The sequence below is a fragment of the Gymnoscopelus microlampas genome (genome assembly GCF_963454915.1).
Source record: "Gymnoscopelus microlampas genome assembly, chromosome: 19".
NCBI classification, from domain to species: Eukaryota; Metazoa; Chordata; class Actinopteri; order Myctophiformes; family Myctophidae; genus Gymnoscopelus; species Gymnoscopelus microlampas.
In genome coordinates, this window is record NC_139956.1 from 30,153,151 (window position 1) to 30,180,454 (window position 27,304).

The window sequence follows — 27,304 nt, forward strand, 5'->3', positions numbered from 1 at the left end:
TAATGAATACTGACTAATTGAATAAATGTACTTAGTTACTTTACACCACTGTGTAGTAGACTAGCATACAGGCTCCTGTCTCCTCTACCTCCAGTATGTTGGTCTGTCTGTCAGTCATCTGATTCTTTTCCTGTTGGGAAAAGTACAGATCCCATCGATCGGAGGGACGGTAGGCCACGCTGTGATTGGCTACTCGGTTAACAGGCACCCACTGTGGTTTTGAGCTCTGTTAGTCTCTTTCGTTTACATTACTTTACATTACAGTCATTTAGCAGACGCTTTTATCCAAAGCGACTTACAATAAGTGCATTCAACATAGGTAGGGAACGAAACTACTAATCACCAGAAGTCTTAAGTGCATTTTCTGCTAAAACAGGCAACCAAGAGTATACCTAGCGCTAAGGTAAAAGTGCAATATATCAGCTACCTACTTTCTTAAACAGTTGAGACAAATAGCTAAATCAAATGAGCAAGAGCTAAAACAAATAAGTGTATTGACTAAAGAAGATCCAATAAAACAATACAATAATAAAACAAGAGTTCGTACAACTAGTTAACAAAAAGTAGGCAAGGCGAAGAGGAAGGGTAGTGTTTCCTGAAGAGGTGGGTCTTCAGCCGGCGGCGAAAGATGGGCAGTGACTCTGCTGTCCTGACATCAGTGGGGAGTTCATTCCACCACTGTGGGGCCAGAACAGAAAAAAGTTTTGACCGTGTAGATCGGCCAGAAGGACCCTTGAGCGACGAGGCAATCAGTCGCCCCGAGGTGGCAGACCGAAGTGGTCGGGCAGGGGTGTAAGCATCGACCATAGCCCGGAGGTAAGAAGGAGCTGTTCCTTTCACTGCCCTATAGGCTAGCACCAGGGTTTTAAACTGGATGCGAGCCGCTACGGGGAGCCAGTGTAGAGAACGGGGAAGGAGAGTTGTGTGGGAGAACTTGGGGCGGTTGAACACCAGACGAGCCGCAGCTTTCTGAACAAGCTCCAGAGGTCTGATGGCAGATGCCGGAGCACCAGCAAATAGGGAGTTGCACTAGTCCAGGCGGGAGATGACAAGAGCCTGGATGAGCACCTGGCCTGCCTTCTCCGTGAGGAAGGGGCGAATCCTCCTGTTTATATCATATCATTTTTATACGCATTTCGATTGTTTATAAAGTCAACGTTGGAAATGATAGAGAATATGTTGAGAATAGTTCTACATAAGAATGTTTTCTAAACAAGACATGTCTAAAACCAAACAGCTTTGTTGCTTGCAGTGGTGTAAAGTAACTAAGTACTCAAGTACTGTCAGATCTGCCATTTTCAAAAGATTTTTAGACATTTGAAAACGTGTGAAATGGGACATCCTGCATAATGAGTATTTTCTCCTATTGGTACTTTAAGCACATTTGATGCCAGTACTTTTACTCAAGTATATTTTTAATTCCAGACTTTTACTTGTAAAGGAGTATTACTGCATTGCAGTATTGATACTTTTACTTAAGTAAGAAATGTGAGTACTTTTTCCACTACTGTTTGCTTGTCTACAGAGTATATTTATGACATTTGGCCAAATTAGTCTCTTTGTTTTACGTTTATTCGTTGTGTATTGTATTTTTAAAAACAATTGTTCTGTCACATTTTGATGTAACTTACTACTATGCTGTGAATTGTTGAGCACGTTGCCTTGACAACCAACCATCCAATTACAAGTGTGGCTGGGCTGCCCCTCCAGGCTATAGGATCTAGTATCTACCAAAGACACAAAAAAAGTTGTCAAACCAGTGTTGCCATGTCTGCTAATTATAAGCGACTTTTGGCTTGTTTTTCTGTAAAGTTGCTTGTAAATATTGGTTGTTGCAGTTTTTTGGGCTTGTTTCTAAAGTAGGCCTATAGTTGTTTATTTGTGCTTGTTTCCTAATGTCGTTTAAAACCAGTGGTTCTCAAACATTTTCATGTCAAGGACCCCCAAATTAGTGTATTTATCCACGGACCCCCGGCCCCATTTGAAATTATAATTTGTGCCGCGGACCCCCGTACCAGATTATTTTTTAAGATGTTGGTAGGGCATTCCACATTTTTGTGGCATAGCAGGAAAACAAATGTAACCCCTTGTTAGAGCCAAATCTGGGTTTGATGTGATTAGTGGAGCTCCCTCTGGTGTTGTGATTGTGGACTTGATTGACGTTTGTGAAGTATTTTAACGGGTACAAGGGTGTCTTTGTGGTGTAGTGTATCTTGGTCCATTGCAAGTTGCTGTACTCTGTCCTGTACTCTGTCCTCTACCCTGAGCCATCCGACCCTAGCAATGTGAGCAGGGGTTAAATGAGTTGTAGATGTAAGGCCAAGAAGTAGCCTTACCAGTTTGTTTTGGGATGTCTGGAGCCTTGTTTTTAAGGCCTTAGTGGTGTTGTGGTACCACCATGAGGTGCATGCATAGTCGAAGTAACCTTGGATGAGTGCTCCTGTTAGAGTCCTCAGAGTATTCTTACTGACAGATTCTACAAGAATCTTGTTCTTTGGTTGACTTTTTTGATTACTCTAGTTGCCATTTTATCACTGGAAAGATTTGTCTCTAAAATGGAACCTAGGTAATTAATTTCCCCCTTTCTTGTGATAACAAAATATTAACGATATATTCACGTGCACGGCCTGTCAGACTGCGTGTGAGTGTGTGAGTGTGTATGAGAGAGAGAGAGAGACACACACACACACACACACACACACACACACACACACACACACACACACACACACACACACACACACAGTGTGACACCTCCCCTGCTGATCTTGCTCTTTGTGTGAGTGTATACATATTACACAAACTAAATCCATGTCATTTAATAACAGGCTTTGATCAACTAATATTTCCATAAAGCACCAAATAAAGACGGTTCCCACAAATGACACCTCTCCTCTCTTCATGCTCTCCCTCTCCCTCTCCCCTGGCATGGACTGTTTCAGAACTCTGACGGCGAGGCTGCAGAACATCATCACTAACATGAAAAATAGGACATGAACATTATACCATATCTTATTATTGCTGGTGCATACTAGTGAAAACCCAATGATGACCAACCAGGCCAACACACAGCAAGCCACCCTGTACCTGAGGGGTTTGTATTTGAGGAATAATAGTACAAAGCCGATATTGTAGAGGGCCCTCACATATAGTAGGTTTAAAGTGCTCATATGGCCTAATGGTCGCTTCTTTTGGGCTTGTTTTCATAGACCTGGTTGCTTATTTCTCTCACAGAATCTGGCAACGCTGGTCAAACCCCACCCTCTTTACTGACTGTAAGCACAGACGTAGAGTGGTGCGAGGTCCTGGACTGACTGAATAGTGAATACCGCCGAGGAAGATGTTCATTATGATGGAGTATTATCGTCCTGTGTGGATTTATCTACAACAATAACACGCTTATTGTCCGGGTTTTTGACGGTGAAACAGCTGCATTTATTTACTGTGCTGAGTTGTTAACTGTGTAGAGAGAATAGACCAGGGACTACAGCAGGTTTGGAACTACAACTCTTCCTGTTCAACTAACTCGGTGGATACAAAAAGTTTCTCATTGAGTTGATACAAGTTCACAACAAAAGGAAACACTGTGTCGGACGAACAACCGGAAAATATGGATACTTTGACGCGAATGTATGGATACTTTTTGGCCAGAGGCGCGCAACAACAGAGTTTGTGTTAAAAGTAAAACACCGTTATTATTCAACAACAACAACAACAACAACAACAACAACGAGTTTGTGTCAAAACACCGTTATTATTCAACGACTTCAACAGAGTTTTTGTTATATTTCTGTTATATTGCAAAGACGGGGCTGAATGCGTGTGAGTTGGTCAGTTGTTGTAAAGTTGCAGAACACGGGACCAGCAGGACTGACTGAATGCTCCTTTCCTGCTATTCTTCTCCACGTCTCAGTGCTTCCTGCTTCTGGTGGTCACTGTGCACTTATGGCTACAAATAGAGAAACCTACCAATGGAAAGCTGAATGCAGTTGGAGGCTTCATGTTGTGGAGTTGTAGTGGGTTACAAAAATATCACACAGTTGCCTGGGGTTGTTTTCTGGAGTTTGTTTGAAATTGTTTTGCAGCCTTTTTTCTCTTTTCCCCTTTTTCAGGGGCATCTTTCAAATTAGGGAATACATTCTAGAAAACTCCAAAATGGAAAGCTAAATGCAGTTGGAGCCTTCATGTGCAGTTGTAGTGGGTTACTAAATATTCCTCATATTTTCTTTTTGAGTTTGTTTAGCTTTTTTTGAAAACAGCCTTTCCCCCCCTTTTTTATATAATTGAAATAGGAGCATCTTTCAAATTAGGGAATACATTATCCAAATCACTGATAATGATGTGGCTGTATCTCACAAGTAGTGTGGGCCAACAGAATTCAAACCATGTGTTGGGGAAACACCAGACCACATCAAACAAATAGAAACATACTCAGCAAGACAATTCTGCCTTTCTGAGGTCTGACACGCGTCTAGAATCGCCCTGTCACAGAAATCACCTTTGTTTGATGATGGTGGCTGTTTCAAATGGAGACCCATGCATTCAACGTGGAGACGAATGAAAGACACTTGTTATTCAGTGGTCATTGAATCGCCTCTTACTGCCTACTTCTTGTTGCTCGAGCTTTTGAACACATTTCACTGGTCCCTGATGCACCAACAAGAAAGACAGGAAAGGGAGAGAGGCGCAATAAAGTACTCTTCTGTACTTTATTTCCAAACCCTTGGGCTACAAAATCAAACGCAGTCAAAACATCTGCTTGAGGCTCCATGGAGCCACTGAAGAAAATATTCAGCCATAGCCCGCTGTCGAACTGGAAGAATTTGGAACAGTCTCAGAAAGGGAATTTCACTAACCCTGTGTGGACGGCCTTGTTCGATTATGAGGCGTCCTGCAAAGATGAGCTCACCTTGCGCAAAGGTGACCAGGTCGAAGTGCTGTCCCTGGACTCGGATATCTCCGGGGACGACGGCTGGTGGGCAGGTAAGGTCAACAACAAGGTGGGCATCTTCCCCTCCAACTATGGCTCCTTCAAGCCCAACGGGTACGGGAAGCTGCCCGGCAGCGCGGTGGTGGGCGAGCTCACCGTCGCCGTGGTGGACAAGTTCGAACCCGAGGCCGTGGACTTCCGGGAGCTGAGCCTGGAGGAGGTCATCGGGGTCGGCGGCTTCGGCAAGGTGTACCGCGGCACGTGGCGGGGGGGCCTGGTGGCGGTGAAAGCCGCCCGGCAGGACCCGGACGAGGACATCAGCGTGACGGCGCAGAACGTGCGCCAGGAGGCGCGCCTCTTCGCCATGCTCACCCACCCCAACATCATCGCCCTTAAGGGGGTCTGCCTGCAGGAGCCCAACCTCTGCCTCATCATGGAGTACGCCTCCGGCGGGGCGCTCAGCCGAGCCCTGGCGGGCCGCCGCATCGCGCCTCAGGTGCTGGTCAACTGGGCCGTGCAGATCGCCAGGGGCATGCTGTACCTGCACAGCGAGGCCATCGTGCCGGTCATCCACCGAGACCTCAAGTCCAACAACAGTAAGTCAGGGCAGACACGAGCACTGGCCTCTCTAAAGCAATGGTTCTCAAACGTTTACATTTCAACGTCTCCCCTTGACTCTGACAGTACACAAATCGAACCAAATGGACCTAAACGGGTCCATTTGGTTCCATTTGTGTACTGTCAGAGTTACAGACTTGTAAGGTTCAATGTAGACACCCCCAAAAGGAACCCAGAGAGTCCCTGGAATTCACTTTGAGAACCACTGCTCTAAAGCAACTACAATACATGGGGACCAATAGTAAGCTTCAGATGGTTGTCAATAGTCAGATTTGTACTCCTACGCAATCATTTTTGTGAATTTATCACACCAAAAGCACGTACAAATGGCACCAAACGGACCCACACGATCCCCATTTGGTTCTATTTGCACACTCTTCGACGCTACAGTAACACTGAGGATATCACTGTGTAATAAACTAGCGGAATTCCCCAGGCTCCACATGGTACAAAGTAGAGAGTCATTCATCTATCTAAACCCGCTCCCAGTCAGCCAGCTTCCCTGCTAATTAGAGTGAAAAATGCTGACATGTTTGCTGGGGGTTTCTTTGAGCGGCGAAGGCCCTGTGGCATTGAGGGAACATGGTGTACTGGTGGCGAACGTATACTGCTGTAGGCAACTACTGTGGTTGGCAAGGCTATCCCGAACAAAGGCAACTTTATCTCCACTCATGTGTAGCTCCAATATCTTCAGAAACTCAAACATGTCATTAGTCAGGAAAATCCAATTACTGTTTTCTTTGTGAATGACAGTGGGATAAATAATTGAGTTTTAGATGTTGTGTCAGGCAGATAATCAACTTGATCTGAGTTTGTTCGGATGATTGTGCATATTATTAGGTGTAGGTTGGATTACATTAGTAACTCATAATGTTTTACTCTTGAGGCCATCTAAGCAAGGTTCTGTGTACCGTCCGGATGCTCATGTTGCACCAAGTGAAGGTTGTGAAAGAGTTTTGTTCATAAAAAATAGTTGGCTACTTTGATGGTAAAGGTCAGGAATTCTGGTGGGAGCGTTTTATCCCAACACCGTCACAACTGGTGCATTGGACTTTGATGCGCTCCGGGGGTTGTGGGAAGACTTGCGTCAGTGTTCGGGCCCTAGCTGTGTAGACGCGTTCTCTGTGGACCTTGTCATTATTGTCGCATTGCCAAGAAGTGTAAGGCTGATGATATGGCTCTGTCCTTTTTGAACCATGGCACGTTCCCACTCAGCCCGTAGCACCTTTCCTGGCTAGCTTAAACACTGAGCCACCTCAATTCAGAGAGTTCCTATCTATTATTATCATTCCTGTGACGCAGCAGATAATCCCTGTGAGTTGCCGAATCTCACGGTGCAGAGTTTGTTATTTTTCGACACCTCTCTTGTCCCCTCTCTCTCTTTTCTGCAGACGGTAATCGTCCAAAAAAAAACCGCCACCGTGGATAATCACCAAGCATGTCCCCCCGCGTGTTTCACAAAATAGAAAACGTTCAAGGCTGCTCTTTAGTTTCACAGAGAACGAATGACACTGCAAAGTGCAAACATTCCATCGGTTTCTCTCTGAGAACAAGGCCTTGACGCGAGAACTAGATGCTACGCTCCACACTTTTCAAGGTTTCTCTCAAGGTGAATGATCCCTTGGTCAGCATAACCTAAGAATACCCCCCCCATGCATTTCTCGATTCCCATTTCTCACTTCCTTAGGCTTTTGTGGTATAGGATGAACGTCCCTTCTCGCCGTTCCGCCATCTTCCTCGTAACGGCCTCCCTTCTAACTCTTCTTTCCTGTTCCAGTTCGGTGGCTTTCTTACACGTCTTCGCTTCAATCCTTCCTCACTTTCCCACCCCTTCACCTCTGTGCAGGGTTCACACACACCCCGGGAAATGGAAAATACCTCCGGAGAAGCATACTTTTAAAATGCACTGTTTGTATACAGAGGAGGGTTAAGCGAAACACAATCCCGCTCTCTGTGCCGGGAGATGGTAATCTTTCTCCTGCCTCCTCCTGCATCTTGTTTTGTTTGTCCCTGGCCTGCCACTACTTGTCTCCCCTACAGCTATACAGCCCTGTTGTGTGGCATGGAGCGGTGGTATCCTGTTGTGGTGGAGAGAGAGGAGGCTGTGGAGAGAGTGGAGGCCTTTGTTTTAAAAGACACTATCAATATCAATCATATTAACGGTGTGTTACGGTGCTGGCAGGTTGGGGAAGAAGCAGAAGATTGTTTTAAGATTAAACCATTCAAAGCAATGTGGTTGGGCTGGCAGTGGGCAATATATCGATATCATTATAGGAGATTAGATATTGTGTACTCTGGGATTTTGGATATCATTATTGTGATATGGCATAAGCGTTGTCTTTTCCTGGGTTTAATCACTTAAGTGATATTTTATACTTTCGAATTGTCAAATATTTTCAAAAATAGTGAAACTAGCCAATCTATAACCGCTGAATGTGTAGATTATGCTATTTTCGTTATTTATGAAAATGTTTGAAACATTTAAAAGAATATCTATATTATCATGACACTACGATGGTACAGTAACAATATCAATATTGTGTTATTTGATTATCTTTACAAAACATAAAGCAAATTTGAAAATAGATCGCATCAAAAAAGACTTACAAAGAGGTTTCATTTATACATTATTTGACACAAGCCTTCAATTTATAAAGATATGGAAAGGAATGGAGCGATTAGCACAGTTATGCATAACATATTTTGCTATAATGATATCCCAAGAGTTCAGTTACGGCAATGATGAAGTTTTTGAACTTATTAAGAAGTTAGAATTTTAATCTCCACTCTCGGTTAAATAATTAAAAAGTCTTCCTTTTGAGATGAGATATACTTTATTAATCCCCAAAGTGAAATTGAGGTGTTACCGCATAGCGTGATAAAAAAATAAATATACCACCAGACAAATGAGACAATATAAGAAACATAATGAATCGGCTAAGCTGTGCTACAATTGATTTGATTAAGGTGAACAGTCATTATCCCCGGAGCACTTCGAAACAAAAGCCAAAGTTACTGTTGTGGTTACTGGCAGTGGGGTGTTAGGCCTCTGTGAAAGATGCTGATTAAACAGGATCATTGAAGAAAGGAGAGGGAGAGGGAGAGGGGGGAGGGGGGAGAGAGAGACCTTGAACGTAAGCCAGGGACCATAAGTGGAATTCCACTGAAGGTAAATACACAGCTGAGTACACACGAGAGAGTAGCCTCCTTATCTCACTCTTCTAGTTTTTATGTACCGTACTGTACTGAATGTGCACAAATGTGTGACATGGTATAACTCCCAACAAGCTCACTTTTGATTGTACAGTGTATTGTGAGTTAGAAATGTTCACTTATATGTATATTCAAAGATATAAAAAATATGTATATTCAAAGATTTGCTCTAATTTACAAGATTAAAAAAATAGCAGATCTACAAGTTCATAGCGCTATGAGCTTGCATATCTGCTATTTTTGAATAGCCAAAGTATGAAATAATGGTTAAAGTGGTTTAAATCTAAAATGACACGGATGCTTTCCTGGTTTGAATGGGTTAATGATGACACAAAGCCCCCATAGACAACCCGCCCCCCAAAATAAAATCTATAGGCAGTGGCGCGCTACACACAGTATGGTACGCAGTGTATATTTGCAGAGGCTTTAGTTAGAAAACGGCAGGGGGGAAATGCCAAGCTAAGCATTGGCATGCTCAGAAACTCAGGAAGAAGCCGCAGTTAGATCTTTGATCAACATGTTTCTCTCTTCTTTTTTTTTTCTCCCACAAGTGGACAAACATCTGATACATACCTCTACCACCAGCATGTTTTCATTCAGGGTCGTCGGCAGCGCCCCATACTACTGCAGTGCACTCAAAACATACCCTGTGTTTTGTGTGCGTGTGTGTGTTTTGTGTGTGTGAGCTCCCGCTTGCGTTGCATACACACACACACTCTAGTTCTCATGCATCAACATTCCCCAGTTCAGTGAGAGGAATTATGTGGACAATTTGGGCATTTTCTTCCCATGCTGGAGGTATGGGAGCATTGGGAGGCATTCGCGGGAGGAAATAATGGTATTTCCAACTTGATAATGTCTGGAAAGGCTCCCATTTATCTAGTGTTGCTTCCTTTTGTTTATTATGTAGGTGATTATGTAGGTTGCTTTACATCAGTGTTAATTTTGTTGACTAAGACAAAGGCTAAAAGACGTAAGATTTTGATATTTAGTCGACTAAACAATTTCCAAGACTAAATCTGAATTCGCTGTCAAAATTAACACTGCTTTACATTTTCATCAGCTAGCATGTCTGTTAGAGAAGTGGAAATATTAATATCAATATAGCGTTGGAAGATGATCACTGATGCTTGACTTATTCCAGCCAGTTTGTCAGCTGTGTTAATTAATTCAACCTGGCTTTTTTTTGTTTGTTGAAGTTTTCAAATAAAGTTAATACCGGTGCGAAGGTATGACTATGTTCTTTTTGTGAAGAGTGAAGAAAGAAGACACCGTCATAGTTCACTGAATTATTTAAATAACCTACTTAAACACCGGCTAAATCCTTTTGATACACCTCAAAGACTGAGATCAAACATAAAAAGCGTGCCAAACACTTGAGAGCAGCAAAGGGCTTAGCCTCAGAGGAACTTCTGTAACAAAAAGTGCAATTATAAAAGCTGCGTTGTCAGGAATGAACCCATCTCTAAACACAGGAGCATATAGCCGTGGTGGTTGCTCTCTCTGCTCTGCTGACGGGCATATCCGACGGCCATTAACCCATTCAATCCGGGAACGCGTCTGTGTCATTTTTAGCTGTCTTCGGCTATTCAAAAATAGCAGATCTACAAGCTCATAGCGCGGCACCGAGTGCCGCGCTATGACCTTGTAGACCTGCTATTTGTCATGAAAATGTGTGCAAATCTTTGAATATATATATTTTTAAAGCGAACATTTGTAACTCAAAACTTTGCTTCTGGGGGGTCCCTGGAACAAAATATTTTGACACAGGGGTCGGCGGCCAAATACATATACTTTTGGGGGTCCTTGAGATTAAAAAGTTTGAGCACCACTGATATAGCAACATAAGTGTCTCAGAAAACTGTTGGGATTTAGAAGACATTTGTAGAATCCCCAGGAGAAAGATTTGACTTGGTGCCGCGCTATGAGCTTGTAGATTTGCTATTTTTCAATAGCCAAAGAAATCTAAAAGTGACACAGATTCTTTCCCGGATTGAATGGGTTAAGGTGCCCTGGCAGAGTCTGAGGAGGTCAGTGAGGGCAGAGCTCAGCTGTGCTGCTGTTGGCAGTGTGTGTGTGTGTCACTGTGTGATAAGGAGATAGAGGGGGGGATAGCTTGGCTAAGCATACAGTTTAGGCAGCCTGCCTGCTGGGGGTGCTCCCACTTGGCAGTCTATACCTGCTCAGCTAGCCCTCCCCCCTCAGGTCCCACCACATCAAAGAGGCCTCTGCCTCTGATGGTGGTCTATCTATACAGGTGGCAACCTACATATTGAGCTGCCCCCCCCCTCACATGGCATCGAACCTACTGAGCTGTTCCCCCTATAGCATTCTCCCTGCTGAACATACCTGCTCCCTCAACAACATACCTGCTTGGCTCAAAGGGAAAAAAAACAAGGCAGTCTTCTGGTGAAAAAAGTTAAAAAGCCTTAATTGGTTTGGCTAGTTCATAATAGAAGTTGTTAAAAACTGGGATAACCCACGTGTAGCGGCCAGCACGGCCGCTACGGTTTTCAGGGTGTGAATACTATAAACTAGCCACATCAATAAAGGCTTTTAAACTTTTTTCACTAGAAGAGTGCCTTGTTTTTTTCCCCCTTTCATTGCAAGTTTTCAGTCGCCCACCAAAGAGCACCTTCGCTGCACTTTTTTGAACTTCTGAGCACCCAGACCCTTTCTTTTTTCTGAAGATACCTGCTTGGCTGTCCCCCTCCCAGCAATGTACCTGCAGAGCTACCCCCTCCCCGTGCTCTCTGGAAAAGCTGCCTGGCTGCATTTGCAGATCCCTGCCTGAGAATGGATCGCAGAGCAGATATTTACAACTTCAGGAAAGTGTGTGTGTGTGTGTGTGTGTGTGTGTCTGAGAGCAACATTACTCCAGGGGAGGAGAAGAGGAAAAAAGAGACACTGGAAGGTCACGGCGGGCAGGAAGTGGAGAGGTTTCCATAAGTCGTCCAGGGACAGATCTGGGTTGTTTTTCAGCCTGAAGGCCTAATTCTCACTAGCTGATCAGCCTGTTCCCTTTAATACACTGATCACAAGATGCTTGCATGCAGATATACAAACAACAACTTCCATGTTTCAGTGTGCTGGATGTAATATGTTTATTTAACCACTTAAACCCTATACTGTATATCGTCGCTGTCTCCATATTCTAACTCTGTGTGTTTTTTAGCCTGTATGCTATATATTGATTCCAGAGTTGGCCATTTTACACAAATACGTGCATCTTGAGTGCATTGTTACTGAAAAGTTCAACAGTTCAACATCCTGAAAGGATATTGGATAGAAGTGACGTAGAGTTGTCCCCGCTGACCCGCCCACTTTACTGAAATGATTCCTTCATGTTCCATCTGCCTCTTTGTGACTGAGCTTGTGAACCGACCTTATGTCAAAGCCGTAGTCCTGAAATGAATACGATCTAATGACTCCTGCATCAGAACTTTCCAGAGCAGTGGTTCTCAAGCAGTGTACTGAGGCACACCGGTGTGCCGTGAGAGTCCAGGTGTGACTTGGGCTGTATATTTAGTTATTTAGTTATAATACAAATTAAAACATCCCACAACTGTTCTGAAATCTACAAGCTCTGCAGCTCGTAGGTATTGCTATTTTAGCTTCTTTTTTCTTTTTGTATGAAAGTATGAAATGGGGTGTAAGTGCTTAAATTTTTTATTTGCCATTAATAAATACAAATAACCATTTACAGAGTGACAACACATGTTATAGAGGCCGTTTTGACCAGGTGAATACAGGCTGCATTGAGATTTTGACTTGCACACACCTCAAAACCATACTGCTTAGTGCTTACTGTGCTCGCTTTCACTTTCATGACATTCCTTTCATTACCCGATTTCCGGTTGTGGTTATCCCTCCCACAATGTGAAGACCAGCAGGGTTGCCACCGTTAACAGTTTGGTGAGAAACGGGAAGTAAAATGGTCAGGGGGCCTTAAGGGTTAGGGTAATTTTGCATTAGTGCTCGGCCTGCACACGGGCAGGAAAAGTGTCCACAGTTGTTCCGAAAGAAAGTTTTGTCTTCATTGAAGTTTATAGAGTCCTTTGCAAATCCAGCATTTAGTTAATTGGATTTGGCAGGCAGAGAGAGATTCACTGGTGCTGCGCCGCTGTTCTTGTCAACAGGATCCAACAAACATCCCCGGAACGTCTTTCTGTCAGGCCTCCGCGAGGTGAATCGATAAGGGTTTTCAGACTTGACAACCACACTGCCAGATTGAATGCAAATAGCCATTTCTGGCTCCGGCTAGAGCTGGATCTGGAGCTTGATGTTGTCAAAAAGAACACAGTACATTCCTCACATTCCCAAGTGTTAATTTAGGCTAAATCTCATAGATTTTTTTACCGTGAATGTTCAGCTGACCCTGTTCCACCTTCTTAACCTGCGACCCTCTGGGGGACAGCCCGGTAGGTAGCGATCCCTCCCTGGTTTGTGTTTCCACGGAAACGGCACTAATGGAGGTTAAACTTCAACACGTTGCGACCGAGCCAACGCGTTAGGGATGGCTAGCGTGGGTTAATAAGTGAACTAAAGTCAAGACCCCTTCTGCGTTTTAGCTGACGTTGGCTACTTCACACAGAGAATCATTTATAACACCCCAACCCCTCCCCCCCCCATCCACAAACCTTGATGTGGATGCCCATTTTTAGCCCGCTTGTGCGTGATACAGGGTGTGTTTTGCGAGCGTTTCTCTCACGGCGATTAGCTTGGGACTTGTTTGCCGAAAATGTTGCTGCAGGAGAGACATGGCTCTCTATAGCTTTTTTAGGGTGGAAGGAAGCCAGGGTCCACCTATAACCTTTCTCATGACTCTTGCTGTCGGTGGCTTTTACCATGCAGGGTGGTCAATGAAAGGACAGGGTTGCGACAGGGAATGTTTGCGGAGTGAAAGTCGAGGCGTGTTGTTGGCCGGCGGTAGACTCAGTCAGTTGTGTGAACTCACTGACATTGCCCCGCTTCTTGAGGACTGCACACGAACAAAGTCAAAACTCATTGTAATTTGGAGTTGACATCTCATACTGTAAGATTATACCTCCCTTTCTCCCTGTATATCTCTCTCTCTCTCTCCCTTTCTCCCTGTATCTCTCGCTCTCTCGCTGTCTCTCTCTCTCTCTCTCTCTCTCTCTGTCTTTCACACACGTTCTCACTCTCCCAACCCGGCCAGAGGCTGCCAGACTGTCTGTCAGCCGATGGCCTAGTCCCTCGGGGGACAAAGCTCCCCTTCTTCCTGGGGAAAGCCCCCACCCCGTTGGAATTCTCCCTCTCGCCTACGGGCACCGAGCAGAGCGCCTGCCCAGCCGCACAGGGGAGGGGAGGAGGGAGGGATGATAGAGGGAGGGAGGGAAGGTAGATACGGAGAAGCTAAAAGAGAGAGAGGGCAAGGATGGGGGGGAAGGGGGGAGTGAAGAGTGATAGATGAAATATGCAGCAAAGAATGGAGCGAGAGATGCAGGTACGGGCTCACATTAAGGGCAAAGAGAAAACATAAATTAAGCCAGGTGTGGAGTGAAGCTGGAGAGAGAGTTGGCTCAAATCCGAAGCTATCTCACCTGGCATATTACAGGTGAACAGTGGTGGAAAAGGTACTCACATGTTTTACTTAAGTAAGTAAGTATCAATATTGCAATGTAGAAATACTCGACTGTTACAAGTAAAAGTCCGGAATTCAGAATTTGCCTGAGTAAAAGTACAAAAGTATTGGCGTCAAAATATACTTATGTACTAAAGGTAAAAGTACTCATTGTGCACAATATCCCATTTCAAATCTTTCCAAATGTATAAAAATCCTTTGAAACTAGCAGATCTACAAGCGCACACAGCGTTGTGAGCTTGTAGATCGGCTATTTTCAAATAGCCATGGCTGGAGTGGTTAATGTATGCTTTACAAAGTAACTAGTAACTAAAGTTTTCAAATAATTGTAGAGGAGTAAAAGTACAATATTTGCCTCTGAGATGTAGTGGAGTAGTAAAAGTAAAACATTTAAAGTACTGAAAATTGGAAATACTCCAGTAAAGTAAAATACCTCAAAAAATTGTACTTAAGTACAGTACTTGAGTAAATGTACGTAGTTACTTTACACCACTGCAGGTGAACCACTCTCATATAAGGGGCTGCAGAACTGTGCCGGCCCAAAAGTGGTTGAAGTCTATAATTGCATTTCACGGCAGTTCACACGAACATGTGTTTACTTGGTAGCTCGACTTCCCCTGAAATGACACGGTCATTACGCCGATAGCATTGACGCACAATCGCCACAGTTCCCTTAGATCAGGTTTTGCAATTTTCTCAATCTTATAGCGTGAAGAAATTTCAATTGTTGTGGCTGATCGTCTGGCAGGGCCCCGTGGTTTCTTGTTTGAGGAAGTGTGTTGACGGACATGACATGTAAATAAAGCCCAGTGTTGTTTACCTAGCACGTATACAAGGACACGCTTTATCGATCCTCTAATTGCTTCAGGGGCCACATGACGGCCGTGGCACGCAAAACGAAACGCCTCGCCTCGCCTCCTGCTCCGTTCCAGGGTTGAGAGGGTTGAGTCAGTCGCAGTCTCCAAATTCATATCTTGGAGCGAGTCATTTTCTGCTAAACTGACACACTCTTGTTTCTGAACAACAAACAATGCCAAACAGAGCCCCGTTGCCGTGGCGACGTGTCACGGTGTCGCCGTGGCGGCATTGTTGGTTTCGTGTCCTCCATATCAGGAAGACAGTCTGACTTTTTGGATACTCCCTGTTTTAGCTGAACTCTCGCCTGAACCTTTTTTTTCTCCTTCCCCCCCTTTCTTTCTTTTTTTAAGCATAGCCTGTGTCTTTTGTGTGTGTGCTACAAGTTCAAGCCACACATCCATACTCTCATTCTGCCTGCCCCTCAAGAACTCCACACGGGTGCTTGGGGGGTTTCCAGAGGGTCCCATGCAAATGGAAAGAACAGTTTAATTTCACCATTATTTCACCGTCTAGAAGTGAACCCAGTGAGAGAATGGTTTCATTCTCTTCGGCGTTATCTCCCCACCTACAGTATAGAGTTGTAGAATGCTGTACTGAATCTAATCAAACAACAAATTGGGGCCCGCAGCCAAATGCATATCGGGTCCTTGATGTGACAATGTTTTGCGAAACACTGAAGTACCGTAGGCTACATCCCAGTGGTGGAAGAAGTACTCAGATATTTTACTTAAAAGTAAAAGTACCAATACCACATTATAAAAATACGCTGTTACAAGTAATAGGCCTGTGTTCAAAATGTTACTTGAGCTAAAGTACAAAAGTATTGGCATCAAAATATACTTAAAAGTACCGAAAGTACTAAAATGTTTGAAAATAGCAGATCTACAAGCTCATAGCGCGGCGCGACGCGTTGTGAGCTTGTAGATCGGTATAAAATAGGGCTAAAGTGGTTAATTTATGTTTTATAATATAATAATTTATATCTGCAAAGTAACTTGTAAGTTTTCAAATAATTGTAGTAAATTTGGAGTAAAAGTACAATTTTTGCCTCTGAGATGTAGTCGAGTAGAAGTAAAAGTATTGGAAATTGGAAATACCCAAGTAAGTACAAATACCTCAAAATTGTACTTAAGTACAGTACTTGAGTATATGTACTCAGTTACTTTCCACCACTGCTACATCCATGATCAAAGAACAACTTTAGACTGAGTTATACTTAGTTGTGCATGGGCACCGAAAATAGCCGATCTACAAACTCGCAACACGTCACAGTGTGATGCGATTTGAGCTTGTAGATCAGGTATTTTCAGCGTGCCACACGGCACGCAAAACATAAACATAAATCAAGGATTACACGGAAAGAACCTTGTGTTCTCTAGTGCAGCGCCTCCCAATCATTTTAGTTCAAGACCCAAATGAGAAAGCTAGTGAAAATAGCAGATCTGCAAGCTCACAATGTGTCGTGACGCATTGTAAAGCTTGCAAATCAGCTATTTTCACTACTTAGATGTTTTCATTTATTTATGAAATTCTGTTGAATGGTTTGAAATTCCTTTAACATTTATGAAAATATTAGATTATATATATTTTTTTACCTTTTGAAAATCTTTTGAAATAAAAACATTGTATTAAATGAAAAAAAGAGGCACATTTACTCGCGACCCATACAAATTTGTCCCGCCGCCCACAACTGGGAGCCGACCCAGTGTTTGGGAAACCCTGCTCTAGTGTAGCTATTGGGTCATCGCATGGAGAAAGGGCAATGTGCAAAGAGTTGAGGGACACTTTTTAAATCAACTTTTCTTTTTTTGTTTTCTTTTCCTGAAGTTGCACTGACGTTTGAATGAATCCGGCCCTGTGCTCAGCTCAGTCTGCAATCACATGTTGTCCAATAACTGGCTGACTGATATGGCAGCAGTCATAGTTATTTACTGATGAGAGGAGACAGAGAGGCTGAACTGTGGATGCACCCAGTCGTACTTCAGGAAGTGAGAGGTGTGTGTGTGTGTGTGTGTGTGTGTGTGTGTGTGTGTGTGTGTGTGTGTGTGTGTGTGTGTGTGTGTGTGTGTGTGTGTGTGTGTGTGTGTGTGTGTGTGTGTGTGTGTGTGTGTGTGTGTGCTAAAACTGCCACAACGCTCGTATAACTTGTGTATGGGTGTGTGTTGCTAAAAATGTGTCTTTGTGCTTATATAGCTCCATGGCATGTTTGATACACACACACACACACACACACACACACACACACACACACACACACACACACACACACACACACACACACACACACACACACACACTTTAGTACCCATAATTCTGCTAGCCCGGTCCAGGCAGACACTTCTGGCTCTGCTCTGTTATTGGTCAATCAGATGATAACAATCAACAATCAGTGCACCTCTCTCTCTCTCTCACACTCTCTCTGTCTGTCTGTCTGTCTGCCTCTCTCTGTCTGTCTGTCTGCCTCTCTCTGTCTGTCTGTGTCTCTTTCTTTCTCTCTCTCTCTCTCTCTCTCTGTCTGTCTGCCTCTCTCTTTTTCTCCGTCTCCCTGTCCTTCCTCAGCTCCCTGCTGCTCGACAATAGCACCCTCAAAGTCTGTCCTTCCGTCTGTCTTTATCGGTGTCTGAGTGACTGGAGGCACATGACCCCTCTTAACCTCCGTTTCCCAAAATAGCCCTCCTGCACAGCACAATCCAGAATGTACATTTAACTCTTCAGAATAGCTCTCCTGCACAGCACAATCCAGAGTGTACATTTAACTCTTCAGAGTTTAGAAATGGGTCACGGGTCAAATCTTCCAGTCTTGAGTTAAATTAACACCCCAGTACCAGTCCAAGGGTAGTGGTACAAGAGTTAATTGAAATAATACATGTAAATAAAATAATAGATACAACAAAAATAAGAAAAGAATACAGAAAATAACAGATCTTACACACATACAGGTATTTGGGAGGTTGACCAAGTCCGCCATTGTCTTGTAGGTGCAAACAACATTGGTATCAGCATGTGTTCGTGAGACATACATTGGTGGAAGTTTGTGTCCTAGAGCAAAATTATGGTTAATCCACTAAGACCGGGAATGCATCTGTGTCATTTTAAGATTGCTTTGGCTGTTAAACCGAGTGCCACACTATGAGCTTGTAGATCTGCTATTTTTTGAGAAAAAAAAAGGAAAATTTGTGCAGATCTTTAAATATATATAATATATGTTTTAAAGCGAACATTCTTAACTCCGATCTGTGCTTCTGGGGGTCCCTGGATCAACATATTTTGAGATGGGTGTCCGCGGCCAAATACATATAATTTTGGGGTTCCTTGGCATGAAACAGTTGGAGCACCACTGATATAGCAACATACTGTTAGGATTTAGAAAACATTTTTAGATATGTATTTGGCCGCGGACCCCAATTATTTTGCATAATCGTCATGATCGTTTTTAGGAAAGTATAAAGCTATTAAATATGTCAGTCATTTCTTTGTATATTTAGGATATTTGTCATATCTGCCCTGTGCAACTTCAAATCCGAAAAGACAAACCAAAATGTCTATTTGTATTCATATATTCCAGTGTTCAACGACAGAAGCAATCACAATTATTTGAGTGACATTTAATCGTCAAGTAACATTTCATAATCGTGACAGGAATGGGTTGTCTGGCTCTGAGGAAGGGCCCCTCCTCCACACACACACACACACACACACACACACACACACACACACACACACACACACACACACACACACACACACACACACACAGGCACATAATCATCCGCTATGTCTGTCACTTCCTGGACGTGGAGGGGAGCACTGTTCAGAAGAGGGGGCGGTGGGGGGGGGGGTGTAGCGGGGGGGTTCCTGACCGATGCTTGTTTTTATAAGCGGACTACAAAAGAGGGAATGGGGTCAGGGCCTGTTGCGGTAAATACTGAGCTCGGCCCCGCCATCGTCTTTCCCGCCGGGGCCGGCGGAACAGACAAAAACAATGACTCAGGCGCCGAATGTAAGAAGAGCAAGCGATTCGCTTTGCTGCATGCAGGAAGGTTAAATGAGTGTGAATGGTTTTGACACATTGTGCTGGTTGGTTGTCTGCGTTTGGACTTTTGGGGGGGCTGGTTTTTCCTCGTTATGCATTGCTGGCTAGTGCCGACCCTTGAGGGCTCAAATTCTGCATGGCGGTTTGCACGTATTAACCCGTTTAAAACCGGGAAAGCATCTGTGTCATTTTAGATTTCCGCCATGTTTGATGGCTATGTTATGGCTATTCAAAAATAGCAGACATACAAGCTCATGAGCTTGTAGATCTGCTATTTACTAAAATCTTTGCTTCGAGATGTCCCTGAAACAAAATATGTTGAGATGGGGGGGTCCGCGGCGAAATACACATAGTTTTGGGTGTCCTTGACATGAAAAAGTTTGGGAACCACTGACATGGCAACATATTTTTTGCCTGAAGACATTTTGTAGAATCGGCCTCAGGTCTTAATGGGTTAAATCGATGATGATGCAAGCGGCTGTGTTTATCTGCTACTTGCACAACGTCTCGTCGAGCGGCGCCAAAAAAAAAAAAATCACGCCAAAGAGGACGTGCTGCGTGTGAACGTGGCGTGTGGTGTGTGTTTGAACCGTGTGATAAAAAAAGCAGATCCGGGCACTCAGTGTAAAAAAGAAGGAAACAGACTTTATTATTGCAAGGCTAACGCCAACATGTTTTGGTCTTAGGTTTTCATCAGGGCTAAATGCAACTCTGGGCGTGTTTTGGTGCTCGACGTGAGAGTGAAGCAGTACAGGTGCATTGTGGGATGGGGGGTTCCATGTATCTCTCTCTCTCTCTCTTTCTCTCTCTCACACACACACACACACACACACACACACACACACACACACACACACACACACACACACACACACACACACACACACACACACACACACACACACACAAGCAGACAACACAATCTCTTGTGCTGCATTCCTTTGTGACGTCAAACACCACTGCCTCAGCAAGAATGGCACAGGATGTCTGCCGAAAGAGAGAGAAAGAGGGAGGGAGAGAGAGAGAGAGAGAGAATCCATATTTGCGTGCATGTGTAATGAGTGACAAAGGTCGAGAGACAACGACAGCACGATACACCCGTGTGTGTGTGTGTGTGTGTGTGTGTGTGTATCGTGTGTGTCTGTGTATCGTGTGTGTGTGTGTGTGTGTGTGCACGCGTGTGTGTGTGCGCGCGGCCTCAAAGAGAGACTGAAATAGAGGAAAAAGAAAACAGCGCTTGGCCCAGGAAGTCGGAAAGTGACTGCAAATAGCAAGGATCCTTACTTCCCTATAATAACTAGAATTCTTTGGTACTTCTCCTCCCTGCCTTTTTGGTGCGTGCCAGCCTCGCCCAGGCCAGTGCCGGGCCGGCAGTGAGTGTAGGGGAAGCGCAAGGGCCGAGCCAAGCCACAACACATGATCCACAGTCACACACACACAGCATGAAGCACCAACTGTCCACACCGCTGTAAAAGTATTACTCAACCTAGCTACTTCAGCAGTTAAGAAAAATGTAAGTTGACAAATATGTCGTTTTTGTCATTCAGTTTGCCACCAGTCACTTGCTGCGTTCCATCGACTGGTCAACAGAAAGTCTTAAGTTTTGTTTTCATATAAGGGAAGTGGTGCTTTTTTATTTACGTATTTTAACGAGACCAATGTCAGAGGAAAGGAGCGATGGCTGAGAACGGGATTTGAACTCGGGCCAGATGAGGAACAGGCGACAGGCAGGGTGTTCTATCTTCCACCAACATGTGTTTACAGTGACCAAAACTGACAATTTTCACTCCCCAAGAGTTAAATCAGCACTCCACATTTCACCGTAGGCTATATTTGAGCTTGGTGTTTAAGTAGTTTGTTGACCGGGATCCCCCAGGGGTCTGTAAATAGCCCCCTCCTTTTTCCCTCATACCAAATCTCTTATAAAAAAAATAGCACATCTACAAGCAGATCTACAGTACAAGCTCACAACGTGTGAGCTTGTAGATCTGCTATTTTCACAGAATCTTTGCCTATTTTATGACTATCTTATAGGGTTCATGTGGGTTCATGCCATGCAAGCTTTTGTTTGGCTCGCATCCGTTTTGGGAGCCTGGTACTTGACTCCTACAGGTTTTTTTTGCATCTATACAATATGTGACATACACATACACATGTACCACCATCCTCATCCAAGATGTTTTGGGAGTTTTGAGAGCTCATGGCACACCGGGGGCAGGTTGATTGTTGCACTTAGGCTTTGAACATATATCACAGCCATCATATGATGATGGTGGCATGCAGGTACGCGAGGAGACACGGGGGGGGGGGGGGGGGAGATGTGTATCTGCATGCTTGCTGCAAAGGACCCTGATGTTGCTATTGTGACACGCCCTGCCCTCCCACTCTGTTTTACAGCACTTGCGACGCATTGTGACATTGTACATCAGCTATATTCACTTCTTTCACTTGACACTCTTGCGTGATGAAGTGGGGCGTTAAATGACGAAAAAACATATAAAGTTGACATTTTTGGAGATACAAGGTTTCTGCCTGACAGCGACGATATACAATGTTATATGAGACTAGATATCGTCTTGGTTTTTCAAATGGATATTATTGTCACAATACAATATTATTGTCACAATAGTGATATTGTGGTATTTGGTCAAAAATAATTGTGAAATACGATTTTTTGGTCATTATCAGCCAGCTCTAAGTGCTGAGTTTACAAATTGACCCGTAGTTAGATAGATAGATAGAGAGACCTTTTATTGATCCCACGGGAGAAAATCAGTCGCCATGAGGCAGCACAGCAGTACAGTCTCCTGTTAGTGTTTAATTAGTGTAACTGGTTGTATCTTTGTGATTAAGTATTTTTTATTCAATTTATTTACTTATATGTATACATATTTTTAATGGCTTTGATTACTTTTTACCCACTGTAGTTGCCTTTTTATTCAGTTTAGTTACTTTTAAGTACTTTTACTCAAATTGTAGATCGGTCTTTTTAGTAGAGTGTGTGTGTGTGTGTGTGCGTGTGCGTGCACGCGTGCTGAGCCAGCCTGTGTGTGTGTGTGTGTGTGTGTGCATGTCTTTCAGTGGCGCATGTGTTGCACTGTCTCCTGTTTGTGTTTAATTAGTGTAACTGGTTGCATCTTTGTGATGCAATCAGCTGCAGCTGTTGTTGCCTGCTCATACAGACAGACGGACATACATACAGACATATGGACAAACGCACTCGGTCACTTGATGGAGTGGCTGGCACCACTCAAAAGCAACACAAGGTTACAGTGTCCTCACAGTATCCCGCCCCCAAAACACAACCCAGTATGTAAGCAAAAGGTAATATAATAATAATAATTGTCTTTATTGTCCCCTCAGGGATATTCATCTTCACAGTCTGTTCTAGCCCCTACGGAACCTCTCCCTCCGCTGTACGCTGTTTAGCTCCGAGATGAGGTCCCTCGTTTGTTACTACCGTTTGTTTTCGAAATGGTCGCACGTGTTCCACTTTACATGTTTCTTACCCCTTTCTGCACATCGTATCCAAAAAGTAAAGCATTTCCGCCACTCTCTCAGATGTTTTAAGTTTTAACGCGCCATAAAAGCTATCCAACGGGTTGAAGAAAGTATTTAATTTGCCTCGGTTTTCATCCGGTTCCATAATATTTTGCATTAGAAGATGCAATTCAACATTTGACCAGTAGGGCAATCAGTAATGTTATCTCTACGGGCGCAACTCTTGCGCAATGTCTTAAAAACCATGTAACCGAATGAAAACCGAGGCAAATTAAATACTTTCTTCAACCCGTTGGATAGCTTTTATGGCGCGTTAAAACTTAAAACATCTGAGAGAGTGGCGGAAATGCTTTACTTTTTGGATACGATGTGCAGAAAGGGGTAAGAAACATGTAAAGTGGAAGACGTGCGACCATTTCGAAAACAGACGGCAGTAACAAACGAGGAACCTCATCTCGGAGCTATACAGCGGAGGGAGAGGTTCTGTCGGAGCTAAGTCTGTTCCAACAGAAGAACACATTACCATACTGCACAAAACAACATAGTACATTGCAGTGTACTGTACATTATGTGGAATTTCAATAATGATTACCCTCATTGTTGTCGCGCTGCGAAAATAGCATATCTACAAAACGTGTTGCATGAGCTTATAGATCAGCTATTCTCGCAATTTTTGAAAATCTTTGAAAATAACAAGCCACTAAAACCAGGAAAGCATCTGTGTCGTTTTAGATTTAGGGTTGGCTATTCAAAAATAGCAGATGTTCAAGCTCACAGTGTGTGCTGCAAGCTTGTACATCTGCTATTCTGGGAAAAAAATGTTTTATCTTGAAAGTGTTTGAAAACATTTTTTTAACACAAATCCTGGGGGTACCTGCCTGGCACAAAACATTAATTTGGGGGTCCTTGGCACGAAAACGTTTGAGAACTACTCGATTTAGAAGGCATTTGTAGAATTAGCCTCAGGTCTTACTTAATGCATGAAAAATGCGGGACGCCGCCAGGTCAAAAGTTGTTACGTTGGAGCACCTTGGCCTCAGATGCACCTGCTGTGTGACATATTGTTTATTACGTTGTTTATGTTTTCATAACACACACACACACACACACACACACACACACACACACACACACACACACACACACACACACACACACACACACACACACACACACACACACACACACACACACACACACTATATTTTACACACTCACTGGGACTCCTGACACCACAGACCATAACACACCATGGCAATACTTGTTAACTTATACCTTATTTGCAATAAATCCTATTTCATTGCAACATGTCTATCTGTGGAGGCGGGTGGAGGCGGTGATTTACCGTGTCATCGCTTATGTGGAAATTTAAGACTCACATTGTAGTGATCTAAAAGAGAAAAGGGGAAGAGGAAGAGGATGTGAGAAAGAGGGAGCGAGAGAGAGAGAGAGAGAGAGAGAGAGAGGGAGAGAGAGAGATGGAGAGAGTGTGTGTGTGTGAGTGAGAGAATGCTAGAGTGCAAATAGGCAGGTCTTGTGTTAAAGGCTTCTCAATATTTCTTAATGTTCCTTTATTATGCATGAGAAAAGGGCAAATGCACCGATGCATTTAATTGCATCGCTAAAATGGTCATTTAACCACTTAAAACCCCCCATCATCTGTATTGTGGGGAAAGCTTTCGCTGGAAAATAGAAGATCGACAAGCTCACAACGTGCCGCGACGCGACGCGACCAAAGACCGTAAAAGAATATGGACAGCGTCACGCCATGGTTTCTACAGACTGAATGAATGAAGCCTAGATTTCAAATCCGCCATCTTTCTATGTCCGGTTGATATTCGGTTCCGAAATGCAAACGGAAATGAATGCTATTGGCTGAAACCGCAGCGAGGGCGGGTCTTCACTCAGTAGAAACCCTAGAAACATACCCTACTTTATAATTTCTTTACCCAACATTTATTAATTTTGAAATAAACGGGACCATAATTTAGCAAAACGCATATCATGATGATTGAAAGAAGACTTTAAATTAGCGACTGGAAGCATATAGTATTTATGACGATGTTTATTAAGGTAATAAAATCAAGTGTAAAGTTAGTCCAAAAACCCATCCGCTTGAATAGAGCCCAATTACTTCTGCAACCAGCAGCGGTGAAACAGCGAGACTACAGGCCATTCATATGAACTGTCACACTTCCTATATAGCCTCAATTTACTAGCCGTATGCTAGCCCCTTGGACACGACACGTTGTGAGCTGGTCTGTCGGCTATTTTCTGTGAAAGCTTTCCCCACAATAACAGAAAACAGAAAAGACACTAGTTTAAAGCCCTGATGAAAAAAGAAAAAAAAACAACTGGGTAAACTGTTAACTCTTCTCTTTGTCCCTTCCTTTTCTTCTTCCTTCCCTTTCTTCCTCCCTTCCTCCCTCTCTTGCCCCCCCCCTACCCCCTGCAGTCCTGCTGGCCCAGCCCATGGACAGTGACAACATGGAAGGGGTGACCCTAAAGATCACAGACTTCGGCCTGGCCAGGGAGTGGCACAAGACCACCAAGATGAGCACGGCCGGCACCTACGCCTGGATGGCCCCCGAGGTCATCAAGGCCTCCACCTTCTCCAAGGGCAGCGACGTGTGGAGGTCAGTGTGTGTGTGTGTGTGTGTGTGTGTGTGTGTGTGTGTGTGTGTGTGTGTGTGTGTGTGTGTGTGTGTGTGTGTGTGTGTGTGTGTGTGTGTGTGTGTGTGTGTGTGTGTGTGTGTGTGTGTGTGTGTGTGTGTGTGTTAGGGCTGTGGTTCTCAAAGTTCCTTGGGGGTGTTCCAGGGGGTCCCCAGCCAAATGTGTTAATATTCGAAGTTGCGTTGACGCGTCGCATGATGACATCATCAAATTGACACGCAAGGGGGGAGGGGTGCCGATGGCCTAGTGGTTAAGGCGCATACCACATATAGACTCTAATGGCCTTTGTTCCGTGTCACTCCCGGTCTCTCTCTCCCTAGTTTCCTGTCACACTCTACTGTACTATAAAAGTAAAGAAAAGGCCGCACACTCATTGCCACAATGCAGGATTTGTTTAAAGAAATACCAACGTTTCGACCTGCAAAAGGTCTTCTTCAGGGATTAACACAGCAGAAAAACAACCTCACATTTATAGGGGACAGAATATATATAAAAAAATATATATATAGTAAGTACTGGATGTGTAATAATAATGTTTTTTTTTAACGTTTTGATTAATAATAGTTATAAAAACATTTAAGGACAGATCTGAATAGCCTAGAACAGAGAACAGTATACCAGCTGGAAAGATTTAAAGCTATAGCAAATGGCACTATGTGAATTGAACTACACAGGGAAGTTCCATGGTCAAACTCCTGAATGAGAGAAGGCCAGATTATTATGGAACCTGATGACACTCTACTGTACTATCTGAATAAAGGCAGAAAAGCCCCAAAAATATCGTAAAGATGTGACAGGCAAGGCAACGGTGGGGGTTGGTGCCGGGGTGGACCACAAGGACTGCTGTCTCATCAGCAGCCAGCAACAGACAGAAAGACTGCAACATCAGTTTCATTACAGACAGAGAGCTTTACAACAAGAAGAGCAGCCTCCCACTGTCGTGTGGTTTCCCGCAGTAGCTCTGTCTCTTTATCGTGGTTTCCTTTTTATAAAGTGAAAATGAAACTTAACCTGTCCTGGAGTTCATAGAATAGCCTAAAAAGGGATCCTTTTTTATCCCTCAACGTACGGCTCTTGTTTTGATGTTGATGTTCATGTACAGAATTTCCACATCTGACGCAGTCTTTGGTGAAACTGCTTTTAATGTGTTTGCAGCATCATCTTGCAGCATCATCAACATGATAGTGAAAGTTTGCGGCTTCTGTTCGGACTTCTGACACAAGTGCAGTTTAGCCTGTTACTACAGCAAGTGGTCATCGCATGCCGGCTTGTGGTGGACATTTTTGTCAAAATTCTATTTTTGCCACGGACATACAACATGAGCAGACAAACTCATAAAGAGCTAGCCCTAAATGACCATTACAAGTCTGTAACTAAGAGTTATGGGGGTCCTTCAAAATAAAACGTTTGAGAACCACTGTACTAGTGGACTCCTAATGTGCCATACATAGTGTCATTGTAAATCAGTGTCATACATATTCTGAAGAAAACATGGAGACTGACATTCAGTAAATTGGGTCTTATGATCAAAATAAGAACATTAAAATGGTGTGTAGAAACTAAATCTAGAATTTGCCACGGACCAGGTCAAGTCTTGCCACGTGTATGGACATGCACTACAGACAGAGCACACAGCACCATCAGCGGGCCTCGGCACATCAAAGGGAAGCGCAGCAGCTGAACACACTCGTTAATTAATGGTCTGAGAACTGCTGATGGTCACATTGAAAAACAAAATGAACATGACACAACTTGCTCGTTGGAAAAGGAAAGAATCACTCCTGTCCTTGACGATAACCAATCCCACATACAGTTTGCATTCTGTACACACGGTGAAAGGCCGGTGAATGTAGCAGATGCCCATTCCAGGGCC

At 43.8% G+C, this 27,304-nt stretch overlaps 1 protein-coding gene across 1 annotated transcript in view; it reads left to right on the top strand.

Moving 5' to 3' along the window:
- The first annotated feature begins 3,500 nt into the window (after positions 1-3,500).
- LOC311034714 (mitogen-activated protein kinase kinase kinase 11) overlaps positions 3,501-27,304 on the top strand; it is a 62,615-nt gene continuing 38,811 nt past the window's right edge. The window contains exons 1-2 of the mRNA XM_084042676.1: positions 3,501-5,526; positions 25,214-25,394. Coding sequence (XP_083898802.1) covers positions 4,770-5,526; positions 25,214-25,394 — 938 coding nt within the window. The 5' untranslated portion in view covers positions 3,501-4,769. The remainder of the gene's footprint in view (positions 5,527-25,213; positions 25,395-27,304) is intronic.